Genomic DNA, 13,868 nt, shown 5'->3' with positions numbered 1-13,868 from the left:
GTTCTGGGGTAAATTTATGCGATGGTCACTTTTGTTTAAAGATGGTACAGAATTCTGGATGGGCTTACAAACCACGCTAACCACCCTAAACTAACTCCTGGCTCCTCTTTTTGTATATTGTAAGTATTACGTGAATTTAGCCATGGGGACTTCTAACCCGTGGTGTCACCACAGTTCAGCGCTATACTCTACTCAGGTGTCTGTTGACTTAAATGGGATTCGCTGCCAAAGGATGCGCGCTTAAGGCTTGTCCTTCGCAATCGCCCACTCCTGGGCCGAGTCCGTGGACGCCGCGAAACAAAAGAAAAAACCGCGAGCCTTTTTTTTCCCGGTGGTAGCTGGGCGGCCTACCGAGGTGGGGAAGGTCCCACGCGTGGCGGGCTTGCCCGCTCGGTCAGTCCGGACCGTCCGCCAAATTGCGACGGTGGCGCTGTTGGGCGAAAATGTGTGGGGAGAAACGGTTCGGGTTGCAAAGTGGGCGACGAGGAGGAGGAGGAGGAGGAGGAGGAGGAGGGGCCGGGCTGCGAAGCGCGGACGGAGGGGGCGTTGGGGGGCGGGCTGGCGCTCTCGCGCCGGGGCTATATAGAGCCTCGAGCGGTGCGAACATGCTCACATAGCGGGCGCTGCGCGGAGCTCTGGCGTAGGCGCGAGGTAAAGTTTGCAGGTAGGGCTGGGGAAGGAGGCGTGGGAAGAGCGGCAGTGGGGCTCGAAGCGGCCGCCTCTTGGCCCCGTTCGGCATTCTAGTTAAAGCAGGCAAGGTGGTCGCGCAGCACGCCCTTTTCTAGGGGAGCCCAGCGGTGCCCGAGCGGGTGAGGCAGGACGCAGGGAAATCCTGGTCGGGAGCGCCGGCTGCTTTGATCAGAACTTGTACTTTGCTCTCCTACTTTGCCGACTTCCCTAGTCGACTCGTCGGGTGTAGGTTGCAGGAGAGGCACGGTGGCCGTTAAGTAATCGGGCTTGTGCTCGCCGCACAAAACAACCCGCTGAGTCAGAGGCGGGGAGGAGTTGGAGTCCCTGGAGGTCCGTCCCGGCCAGCCAGGTGTCTTTAGAGACTGTCCAAAGTTTGTGTGTGTGTGTGAGAGAGAGAGAGAGAGGGAGAGAGACTCTTGCCTGTCTCTCTGAAGAGTGGGAGCCACTCTCCTGAATTGCTCGGGGCAAGGCGCGCGAGAACGGGCGCTTCCTGCTCTGAGCTGGCCCGCTGCTTTTGACTGGTTGCGCCGGTGCCCAAGACCTGTGCCGGGAACCCCGCGCGCTCACTTCCCTCGCTCGCGCCAAAGCCAGACGCGGCTCCCCCGCATCTCCCGAGGCTTCTCCGTCGAAGGGAGGCTCGGCAGTCATGAACATCATCCTGGAATTCTTCGTGGTCACCTTCAAGGTCCTGTGGGCGTTCGTGGTGGCCGCCGCCAAATGGCTGATGCGCCCCAAGGAGAAGAGCGTGGCGGGGCAGGTGTGCCTGATCACCGGAGCCGGTAGCGGGCTGGGTCGGCTCTTCGCTCTGGAGTTCGCCCGCCGCCGAGCACGCTTGGTCCTGTGGGACATCAACACGCAGAGCAACGAGGAGACGGCGGGCATGGTGCGGCACATCTACCGGGAGATCTCGGAAGAAGCTGTGGTCGCGGCTCAGAAAGGTAACGGGGTTGGCGTTGGCGCGTGAAGCGGGCGCCAAATTCTCCGAGTGGGGAAGAAAAGATGGCACCAAGTACGGCATCCATCAAAGAAGGAAAATTGGACTGTGTGGGTATCACCTCCTGGCCTGAGGTGCGCTGAATTGAGAAGGGGAGAAAATTCGTATGATTGCCACAGCTGAAACTATTACTCTTGATAGTGCTTGCTTGGAAGAGGCATTTCCTGTTTCACTGAGTTCAATGTATATCTAGATGAACCTTCAGAAGCATTGCTATGTATTAAGCTTTCTTTACTTAGAATAAAAATACTGATTGGTTCTGGTCTAACCGCTAAGGTAGGAATATCCTACCGTTAAGGTAGGAATATCCAGGTGTTTTGCAGGAGGAGACATTTCCACAAGTCACAAAGGAGGTCCATTGAGTTGCATTGCTGCTTTGCAGCCTCTCCAGAGTGATTTATCCTGCTTTTTTCTTAAGGGCAGCAGACTTGAAAATATTCAAAAGTTCTGGGTGTAGGAGTGGAGGGTGGAGGAGAAGCATTGAAGAGTATCCTTGAAATTGGCTGTTGGGAAAATATTCTCCATTCCTGTCACCCAAGAAGTTTAGGAATTTGGGCATTTTTTTTGTTCAACTGACTGAGGTTGATAGTATTGTATTATGATGTCTCTTAGCTATTTGCATTTACTTTTATTTTTATTGTTTTAAATGTTTCGTGATTGCTTGCATCCAGAGTCACTGGTTGGAGATGGGTGGTTGTACAAATTAAATAAATAAATTTCCATGTCATTCTACTCCTTGACTTTGAACGACTGAAAAACACCGGATAAATAATTGAAAGTTTAACGGTTCAAAACTTACAGAAAATGATAATGGTGACAACAGAATTTGTTTCTATGATAGTAGGAGTTAGGCTTTTTAAAATAAATTGTTATAATTTAAGAAATAGTTGCTATAATATAAAATAAGCAAAAAGGGCTCACGTCAAATACTTTTCTTGACATAAGGATGTAGACATTGCTTGAAGTAATAACTGGCATAATAATAACTTTGCACAATGATATAAATAATTTTAAATAATGTTAAATCTATTTGGTAGTAAGCCTTAATTAGTACAGTAGCACTAACTGCCAGGTAAATAGCTCAAAGATTGCAGCCTGCAAAATAAATTAATGGTACTCAATAATGCTTGTTTCTGAACAAATATGGAAAAGGTAGGTCTACATGTCCCCACTGAGCTTGGGGCTTCTTAGTTTCATTTTTTAATCAGTAATGGTGCATTCCTTGGTCGTGTTACCTTCCAATTGGCATCAGTAGATCACTGCTGAAGATTAGCTCTGTAGGGCTTGGTACTTCATTGTTTTGGTATGTACAGTAGTTGTCACACTTTATTTTTTGGAACAGGACTAACAAGAATCTTGTCAAACTGGGTAGATTAATAATTGCCTCTTATTTCCTGGTATGGAAACACTGAATATATATTTAATTAAATTCTTATTTGTCCCTCTCCTTTGCTTTTCTGGATTTCTATAAGCAGCTGGGCATGGTGAAGAGGAAGTGCTACCTCCGTACAACTTACAAGTTCATACATACACTTGTGATGTGAGCAACAGAGAGAATGTGTACAAGACTGCTGAGAGAGTCTGCAAGGAGGTTGATGAAGTCTCAGTCCTCGTGAACAACGCTGGTGTTGTTTCCGGGCACCATCTTTTGGAATGTCCTGATGAGCTTATTGAGAGGACCATGATGGTTAATTGCCATGCACATTTCTGGGTAAATATATTTATTTCTAGCAGAATGACAGTGAACTTTGATATTCTGAAGATGAACAAGGCTATTTACTTAGTTCATGATCATGTTTCCATTTTTACTTTGTCATTTCTCTTAAAGTTAATGAAGTTTAAAATTTTTAGCATTTTTTTTTTGCGTAAGACTGTAGCTTCAAGATAGTTTTGCCCTAGACTGTTGTGCCATTTACCTTTTTGCTGATCTTTGTATTCACTGAGCCTGATCCATAGAAACTATTCTGCCATGAAAAATAGTAATTACACATGTTTGTCAAATTAACTTACAGGTTTGAGTAAGAGTTGGGAATGTTATAGATCTTCAGTTCAGAGATATTACTATAGAAACATCAATAGATTTAAATAACATTCACTTGTGAGTTCTGTTAGTTCTCCTTTTGAATTATATCGTACAGCTGGCTCTTTAGAAGTTGTAATATATTTAATGTGTTATGACAGTGAAAAAAGGCATATTTTTGAACACGCTTTACAGCCTATTTATCTAGTTGGAACTAGCTATAAGAAACTATTGCCTCAAAAACATGAAGCTTCACTACTCTATGATCATGGCTCACCAGAATATTTTGTCTTTTGAGTAGTAGCAGCTATCTGAAATCACAAGCAGAAGTACATTTTAGCCTTGTTTTCAATCACTGGGCTGGTAAATGTTCTGTCCTGTATTCATAGTCTACTTTCTGCTCTGTTGCTACTTGAAGTAGACTTTGAATGATTGTGGCTTTCATCACTTGTATTGGCATCCCCAGAGGGGCTTGCTTCCCAGGTAAGTCTATAGCCGATTGAATCTAAAGAGCACTTGAGTAATAGAAATGGTTCCTTGGCCCCCTTTGCTTTCTTGGCAGTCTTAAATCCTCTAATGTTGAGAATGCTACTTTTAAGGTTTTTATTACTGACTGTAAACAAATATTTCATTAAATATGATTTTTTAATAATTCACACACCATTTTATAGTAGTCACCATCCCACCACCTGCAATGTTGATATAGTTTGTAGCTTTTTGCTATTGAGAATCTTAAACACATGCTGAATGTATCTTAAGAGAGAAGAGCAGACAAGTAATTCATGATCCTTCTGTCAAGCATACTCTTTAGATCCACACTGTATGCTGCTGAGTGACTTGATCTGAGACCCCATTTCAGCACATACCAGTTGCATAATTCAAAGAAGTTTGCCTTTAATGTTTTACAAAAGGAAAGTACTATACTTAGAAACTTTTTCTGCTAGAAGGATAAACATCCAGCTGATACTCAAAAAAGTAGAAAAAGTGCTAACTTCACAAATTTGGTTAGTGGCATAATATAAAAATGAGAGGCTTTGGTAGTATTGTCATTCATTAAATTCCTGAATTATCTTGTTCTTCATTTTGGCAACTAAATCATTTATTTACAAAATTGTGCGGTTTAAAGGAATCATTTTTAAATCCCCAACTAATAGAACATTTAGTTGTAATCCTGTAAGAATTTATTAACAAATAAGCTCCATTGTGGTCAACAATTTGAGTAAAGTATGTAGCATTATTGTAGAACTTTTAGCTATTCTTATTTCTGACTTTTTCTCTGTGCTCTGGAGCAATAGTGTTTTATTTGAAACAGACAGACCCAATAAAACACTAAAAATGACTCCTTGTTATACAACTTTATATAGTTTTAGTTAGCAGCCACAACCTTTCTAGTTCCATGTACATGATTTCTGTACATGAAATCATGTACATGAAAATGTCTTTAGGAAGAAATTACTTTCTTATGTGATGCTTAGGCCTCTCTTGTTTTCCAATCCAAACTACCAGGAATACAAAAACAATTAAAACGAAAAGAGTCTGAGCTATTGACATCTGCTACTGATGATCATAAATACACATGTCATTTAGTATATTAATATAGCAAATCTTTATTGTGTGCATGGTGACTACAATTGGTCTTCTACAATGTTGAATTCCATTGTTGATTAAGCGACAATCTTGATTCTTAAGAAGTTGGGTGATAGGCTGTGCCTTCATTCATCTATGCTACCTAGTGGAAAGGAGGTTTTGGGCAGATTTCTTCCCTTACTCTGCACAAGACCCCCAGAATTACTCTCATATGAGATTTACTGCTTTTTCTGTTGACGGTTGGCTTTCTTCCACAAGGAAGACATAATGGGACACAGTCCTTAGTGTCATTTTTAGATGCAGTGCCAGTTCATCATGAGTATTTTATTAAATATATGGGATTTTTTTTTTAAAAAATGGTACTTACAGTTTTTAGTCTACATTAGAATTCATTCAACTATTTATAAGCATATAATTCTCTCGCTGTGAACTGAAAAAAGATTCCAAATCTCTTTGTCATCATGTTTGGAATCCATTACGTATGACCACTCCATAACCTGTTCTTTAAAACATTATGCTGTGGTAGCGTAGTGGTTAGAATGGAGTAATGCAGGTTGACTCTGCCCACTGCCAGGAATTCAATCCTGACCGGCTTAAGGTTGACTTAGCTTTCCATCCTTCCGAGGTTGGTAAAATGAGGGCCAATATGGGGGCAATATGCTGACTCTGTAAACCACTTAGAGAGTGCTATAAAACACTATGAAGTGGTATATAAATCTAAGAGCTATTATTGCTAGTATCTATTTAAAATGTGATGTTCTGTAATATGCGTTTCATCTGCAAACCAATAAAACAGCTTAAACAATGTATCTCTAGCAAAGGTAAAAGAACTGGAACTTTTAAGTAAATTTTGCATTAAAACACCCATGCACCACATTAAATATATGTATTCCTTGTTTTTTTATGCAAACATTTCTAGCCATTGAGCTTTAAGAATTATAACACTGTCCACCTACTAAGATTATTCTTTCTTAATTATAATATGAATAAGCAAAGGTCTTTAAACCATAGAGTGGGGTAAGCACTATTGTTCTTGTAGAAATATATTTCTAAATAAGGCTGCTAATGCGTCTTACTTGCCAGTAACAATTGTAAGAAGAACAACATTAACTTTGCACATAATAGTCCATTCTAAACATAGTAGAATGTATAGTAGTATAGTATAGTAGAAAATAGTTTTGCATATCTTACCGTCTCCATGCCATGCTATGATGCACCTTTGAGAACATAACCAACTTGATCTTATACATACATATATATATAAAACATTAGAATAAGCATTGCACCGTATGTTCACGTTAATTCTTGTGACGTGGCTGAAAAGCATACCAAGTTATTCTGTTGTTTGTTGCTTTATTTATTGCTTAGGTGACTACCTTAGAATCCTATTCATCAAATTTTGTTTCAGCTAATCTACTTTAATCTGTACTAAATCTGCCCATTATATTTTTCAGGGGAATTCAGAGCTATTGGTTGCAATTATTGGTCAGAATAATTTTCCCTACCTCATCAATAGGGTTAGCAGTGAAAGTGTACTACCAGTTCAAGTACAGTTTTATATGAAATTATCAAACTTTCTATTATTTATTTTAGTTGTTTTATTATTTGTTTTATGAATTTATCATGACTTTATCACTATCTGAGTCATCCTGGATTTACAAACATCCTTCCCAATAACTGTTTTCCAGAATTAGTGTTGATGTGTATATCTAACAACACTGGGAGTGAAATGAATGGAGAAATTCATATAAGAAAGGGGAGGTGGGTCCTTGTGACTCTCTTGATCTCCTAAGCTGAGGCTTTATAGACACTTTTATGGCTAAGCTAAAAATAGCTTCGGAGTGTCCTGTATACATCAACCCATATTTAGTCTGTATACATTGTTTCTTTATCCTTTCCAGAGAAAATTGAGATGATTCCAAGAAGGATGAACTTAAACAGCCTCTGTACTGTTCTGCATATATAGAAAAATATCCTATAGTTTATTAAAGGCATGTGTTGAATTCAGTGATAAATGGTGGGTCTACTTCTGTGCAAAAGTTTAAATACAGACTAGTTGCCTTTTTTAAAAAAAAAAATGCTTTTAAGTATGCCCTCAAGTGTCTTTTAGACAGTTGTTCTCATTTGTGCGTTTTAAAAATGGCTGAGAGTAGGTGTATCTAAGTTGTTTCAATATATGTTTTTTCATCATCATCAATCTTAACTCCAATTTTTATATGTAAAGCTCAGCAAGCTTGTCCACAGATACTTATCTTTATTATATGTATAGTTTTTGAGCACTTACTATCCAACCTTCTCAGCAGATGCATTATTTGATCTTTGATCAAGCTTGAATTAAACTAAGTCAATGCTATATATCAAGTCTAAGACTTGAGGTATGCTTATTGAATAAAAATGGAAAGTCATGAAAGCTGATGGTTATTAAAAACTCTCAAGTTGATAGAAGTTAAAGTCTTTTGATACTCCATTGTGTGCTTGGATTACTTTGTGCTCGGTGCTTTAGATTAGCAATAAATAGTTGGAATGTAAAGTCCAAGTACTGATACTGAGATCTAATTATATATTGCACATCAATAGTTTTGAAAAGCCCTTTTTTCTGATTTTTTCTTTTGATCAGTTTCTGTTTACAAAGAATTAGATTCAGTTGACATACCCAGTAGTATTTACTAATCTCACTTTTGTGATACTACCTTTCAACTCAACAATTGTATACAGATGAAACTATCTTAAGTTAAAAGAAATGAAACTTTCTATCTCCCTTTTATCTATTGTGGTTGTCTGTGGCCCTCCTTGAGCACAGGTCTTCTTCCCCAAATTCTTTGGAGATGCTAGAATTGAATGTATATATTTTTATACATCTACAATACAAAGATAACCTAAATAGTATCTATTGGCATCAATTTATTTATTTTTCAAATTTGTAAAGCTTCTCAATGTCATAGCAACTCTAGGCAGCATGCAGTATTAAAAACAGATTAGAACAATTTTAAAATGACAAGGAAAATAACATTCTCTTGCACAATGTATTCGCACAAGGGGCCTAGCCCAAGGCACAAGAGGAAAAACCATGTTTCAACAGCCCGTTTGAAGGAGGTCAGGGTAGGGGCAATAGGAATCTTAAGGAAAATATAAATGTATAATATATTTCCATATCACTAGTAGGGAAAGTGGACTTTCTGACTTTTTCTTACTTTTGGAACAGTCTTCTATTGGAAACTTCATCTGCCCTTTATAAGATCTGTGTCTGATGACAGTCAGATATACAGAAAGCTCTGAAATTGAAACTAACGAGCTGACAGACTTGAACACTGGGCGCTATCTAACAAAATGAAATTCAATGGTGAAAAAAGTAAGGTTCTACATTTAGGCAAGAAAAACCAAATGCACAGGTATAGTATAAATGGTACCTTGCTGAACAGTAGTAACTGAGAGAGAGATCTCAGAGCCCTAGTTGACAATCACTTAAATATGAGCCAGCAGTGTGCTGCAGCTGCCAAAAAAGCCAACAGTGCTAGGCTGCATTAACAGAAGGATAGAATCAAGATCACGTGAAATGTTAATACTTTACAATGCCTTGGTAACGCCACACTTGGAATACTGCATCCAGTTTTGGTTACCAGGATGTAAAAAAGATGTTGAGACTCTATAAAGAGTACAGAGAAGAGCAACAAAGATGATTAGGGGACTGGAGGCTAAAACATATAAAGAATGGTTGCTGGAATTGGGTATGTCTAGTTTAATGAAGAGAAGGACGAGGGGTGACATGATAGCAGTGTTCCAATATCTCAGGGGTTGCCACAAAGAAGAGGGAGTCAAGCTATTCTCCAAAGCATCTGAAGGCAGGACAAGAAGCAATGGATGGAAACTAACCAAAGAGAGAAGCAACCTAGACCTAAGGAGAAATTTCCTGAAAGTTAGAACAATTAATCAGTGGAACAACCTGCCTCCAGAAGCTGTGAATGCTCCAACACTGGAAGTTTTTAAGAAGAGACTGGACAGCCTTTTGTCTGAAATGGTATAGGGTTTCCTGCCTGAGCAGGGGGTTGGACTAGATGACCTCCAAGGTCCTTTCCAACATCATCATCATCACCATTATTATTTTCCAAAAATGGGACTATACACTAGTGTTCTCCATTTGGTGACCCCAAAATGCATTCAGATTGCAATTTCCAGAATTTCCTACCAATTCTATCTTTACCTATATCTTCAAAGTTTTTTTTAACTCTTACTAATTTTTCTTGTCTGCTTATCTATAATAGGCCTTAACTAAAATATATTTTTGTTATTGTTTCCAATTTTTTCTTTTGCTTTATTTTAAAACATTTCTATTACATTCTTCTGCAGTGCTTAATAAGGTGTAAGTACTTTTCAGAATGATTCAGTAAACTTTAAAAAGCCAATTGATGATTCCTTGTAATGAAAAGCAATGTAGAAATTATATAAAATTAACAGCAGAAAGAACTGTGTTCTGTCTATTTTTTAAGGAATGAATTATCTTATAGTACTCTTTTTATTTCCTTACTATACTAGGATATGCGCATATCCTGCATGTTCCCAGAATCAAATTAAAATGGGAGTGATACATATTACACAAGGAAGTACATGACATAATACATCTGGGAGCAATACTTTTCTTCTGGGGATGGGGGTTGTAAGAAGCTTATTTTGTCACTACTTTATTATGGCAAAGATGTGACATTTTGTTGTCACTACTTGGCCCTATATTTAACTTAATCCATTCATTATAACCTAAGTAATTTCTTGGTCTGGTGTATACTTGCATACACTGATTCACTTTCCAAACTGTTCTCTTGAACATAATGGAGTTTTTTTCTGAAAAAAGTATAGAATGGTGTGGTAAAAAGGCAAAAATTTTGTAAACAATTTTTTTCTAATTGTTTATTGAAAGGAAATTAGGCTGCCTTATGCAAATATCAGTTATCTTAAATTGGGTTTCTAATTATAAAACTGGCAACACTGATTTGTAAGCTATCTGTATTGCATATCTACATTTACTGATGAATCATTTAAAGTGTATTTCTAAGGAAAGCCTAATTACCGGTAAATATTTTTGTTTGAACTTCTTTCTGAGAGAAACCTCTTATCTTCTTGCTGTATTTATCATTTTCTACAGAATTACAGATCCTATGTGTGTTTTTCCTCCAATTTGTGGGAAAAGATTTTTGCAGTAAATGCCCATTGTATGAGAATGAAGCTTATATGGTGGTTGGTTGGTTTGTCTAGAGCAGAGGTGTCAAACTCGCAACGTCACGTGACGTGTTGCGACGTATCACGATTTTTTTTGCCATTGCTGGCAATGGGGTGGGTGTGGTTTTGCTATGGTGCATCTGGCCCTTGGGCCAGCAGTTTGACATCCGTGATCTAGAGAGTAGGTTTTTCAAATTTCCTTTCCTAGGGCCATCTCCAATGGAATCTTTCTGAAGCAGAATGGAAAATAATACTGGGAGTTGCAGTGGAGATTCCATTCTCTTCTATTTACAGGAAGTCTCTGGAACATTTTCCTCCATAAACAGAAAGATCTTTTATCCATGTGGAAGGACAATTCAGGTTTAAAATATTGATTTCATTTCAACTTCTAGATCAATATTATACTTTACTAGCATTGTGTAAAAGTGATGTGTCTCATTCTTAGATGTATTGAAGTAATCCCTTGGATGTTTCCTGCCTTAATAGAGCTACAGGTGATCTCTTCCTTTCACTGTTCTCCATCTCAGGGAGGCCCCGTACTGGAAGACCCCAGAGATACAACTGGTCCAGTGTTCTGCCTCTCTTGGGATCACCTTATAAAACTTCCAGAAGCAGGACATGAACACAATAGTGTGCTTACATTTCTCAATAATTGGTATTTAAACTGAGTTGGGTGGTAAATGGCAAGATTTAAGTATTTACATTATTTATTGATTTTTAACCAAATGGCAACAAGCTTTGGTGCTAATTGAACAGAGGTGAAGAATTTTCACAAGTAGAAATTGAATGTGTTAGTAGGTGAGACTTAGGATTTAGGTGCTAGGAAACTTCTAGTGTGTAATGAACAACTAAAAGACAAAAGGTGACTCCTTTTGCTGGAACTTGATAGTTTAGATTCTGCACCTAAAAATAAGCTTTTGATGTTTTCTTTGTTGTTCCTTAGTAAAGTCTCTACCAACTTTCTTGTTTTTCTTCCTTTGACATCCTGAATTAAAGTGTGTGAGAAATGTAGAGACAAAGATTGCTAAACCTTTAATTTCTTAACATTTCCCATTTTGACTTATTTGTTTTCTTAGCTCATTTTCCATTTTGGCTTATTTGTTTTCTTGATGGTAAGTAACCTGTGTAGATTGATTGATTATGTGTCATTGCAACCACATAGATTTTTGTCCAGAACAAAATGGGTGTGTATAATCAACTTTAAGGCTTTTACTCTTTGACTGGAACTCTTAGAAGCTGTTGGAAACCAAAGATTCTCAGGTAGCATTTAAGAGAGTTGTGGAGTCAAGAGACTCATAATATTTTTCTGGGGCCCTGTCCTTTTCCATTTGATTTTGTGCTTATTAGATTATTTTAGTTTGGACTGTCTGCCTGATTTGATATTTATAGCTGTTATTATAGGGGTTTTCTATGCCATCCAGAGCCCATTGGGGATGAGAGGCTAATAAATATAATTGCATTATTATTATTATAGTTATTACTGTACATTGACAAAAATTTCCTATCAATTATAAAAGACCACACTGCTTGGATCCACACATATGCCAATACATTACAATATCATAGGTTCTTGGGAAAAACTCGATGCGTATGAAAGCCAATACCATCTGAAGAACTGGCAGATGTGACTTCACATTGTTCTGTTTACAGTAATAATGAAAAATATGATATGGTTATATTTATATTTGACCAATACTTTGGATCTTTATTTACCGTGACAGTTGAAATGAAAATTAGTTTGACCAAGGCCTGATTACTAGACTGGCTAGCAAAGCGTTGCTCTAAAGCTCATGGTTTTCTTAATGCATTTGCTGCCTCCCCCCCATTTTAACATTTCATATTATACAGTCAATGACATAAAAATACCACTGTGCCACTGACTAATATAAGTCCTTGTAGTTTGCTAAAAACAATTGTACTGAATGTAAATGAAAATTTTGTGATGCTGTCCCCCTATACCAGTGTCCTAATACAGAATCATAATTCCTTATCATTATTACTATTTATATTCTTCCTCTTCTTAGCAATAGGACCTGAGTTTTCTTGACACACAACTTGGCACGTTTTTTGGTTAGACATGGTATACAGAATCCTACCCTAGAGCCCAAAGTAATTTCTATGCAGGTATCAAGGGAATTCGTTTTATGGCTGTAAAAGTAGTTGAGCCAGTTCCTTTGCATCTGTGCATAGAATATGGTTAATAATTGTTCTCCTAGTTGCTCCATTAAATAGGTACTGGTATTGGTAGGAACCATACTAGTTACATCACATTATAGACTAAAACTTGGTTTCGGACCATGTTTCATTGTTTTATTTATATTTTCATATTTCTTGGTTGAAATTTTAGTTCTGTGCTTGTATGACATTGTTTTATCTTTTCACCTAGCTTTCTTGATATTTTTAAAACTAGAACTAAAGTAATAAAGGAGGGGGATATTGGAAACTAAGTTTTCCATGAATAGAAATAACTTAGTCCCCATCTCATAAAACAATATACTTGCTCAGTTTCATTATACTAGTTTCATCGGGCATTTTTTTCAGAAACTTTATAAGACTATTTAGTGGAAATAATTCAACATTTTTTTTTAAAAAAAGTAAGTTTAAGGACGGCAAATGAAATTATCCTGATGTTATAGGAACTTGGCTGTCTCTAATAATGAGGCTAGGTATATTTTTTAAAAGATTTTTGTGATTATAGCTAATTCACAGCTTCCCTCTAAATCTAGATTGGTACTTTTTCATATATTAGCTGCATTTTTCCTCCATATTAGTCAAAGACTCAATCAGGAGCAAACCAAAAGACTATGAATTTTAGTTCTCCCTTTTGCATAAAAGGTGACTGAGTGGCTATTGGTGAGTCTTTTAGTCCAACCCTGCTAAATCAAACTAGTAGTCCATTTAGCTCATTATTATTGACATTGACTGGCAGCAACTGTCCAAATCTACTTAAATATTCCAGAAATGGAACAAATGGCAGTGTGGTCCTCTGTCTTATTGTATGAAGGAACTCATATATTTTACAAGCAACTAGGCAATCATTGGCCTACAATAAATTGTATTTAATCATGATTTAACAAGCTTCACTTTGGAGATTAAATGAAGTAGACCCTCTTTTTTTCAAGACACATATTTGCAGATGCCTTCTGCTGTAAGAGGAGTGACAAGCTCAAAATAAGAAACTCTATACTAAATTTGTGAATACAGAGCTGTGTATAGAAATTTGTATTAGGCACCAAATCTGAATTTTCAATATAATATGTCCTTTTTTAGTTTTGTAGCAGCTGAGAAATCATTTTAAAAGACATTAATTTTTTTGGGAAAAGTTCCTAAAAGAAAGAGTCTATACATTTTATCAGCTGCTAAAACTGC

General features: G+C 37.8%; 1 protein-coding gene across 1 annotated transcript in view; it reads left to right on the top strand.

The window, feature by feature from the left end:
• The first annotated feature begins 1,263 nt into the window (after positions 1 to 1,263).
• The window catches only part of RDH10 (retinol dehydrogenase 10), a 23,325-nt gene continuing 10,720 nt past the window's right edge, over positions 1,264 to 13,868 (top strand). Inside the window, exons 1-2 of the mRNA XM_015817157.1 lie at positions 1,264 to 1,628; positions 3,160 to 3,395. Of these exons, the coding sequence (XP_015672643.1) occupies positions 1,337 to 1,628; positions 3,160 to 3,395 (528 nt within the window). The 5' untranslated portion in view covers positions 1,264 to 1,336. The remainder of the gene's footprint in view (positions 1,629 to 3,159; positions 3,396 to 13,868) is intronic.

The sequence above is a fragment of the Protobothrops mucrosquamatus genome, unplaced genomic scaffold (genome assembly GCF_001527695.2).
Source record: "Protobothrops mucrosquamatus isolate PMUCROS unplaced genomic scaffold, P.Mucros_1.0 scaffold556, whole genome shotgun sequence".
Taxonomy (NCBI): domain Eukaryota; kingdom Metazoa; phylum Chordata; class Lepidosauria; order Squamata; family Viperidae; genus Protobothrops; species Protobothrops mucrosquamatus.
Note: the sequence above shows the minus strand (reverse complement) of the source record. Positions and strands in the feature narration are given on the sequence as shown.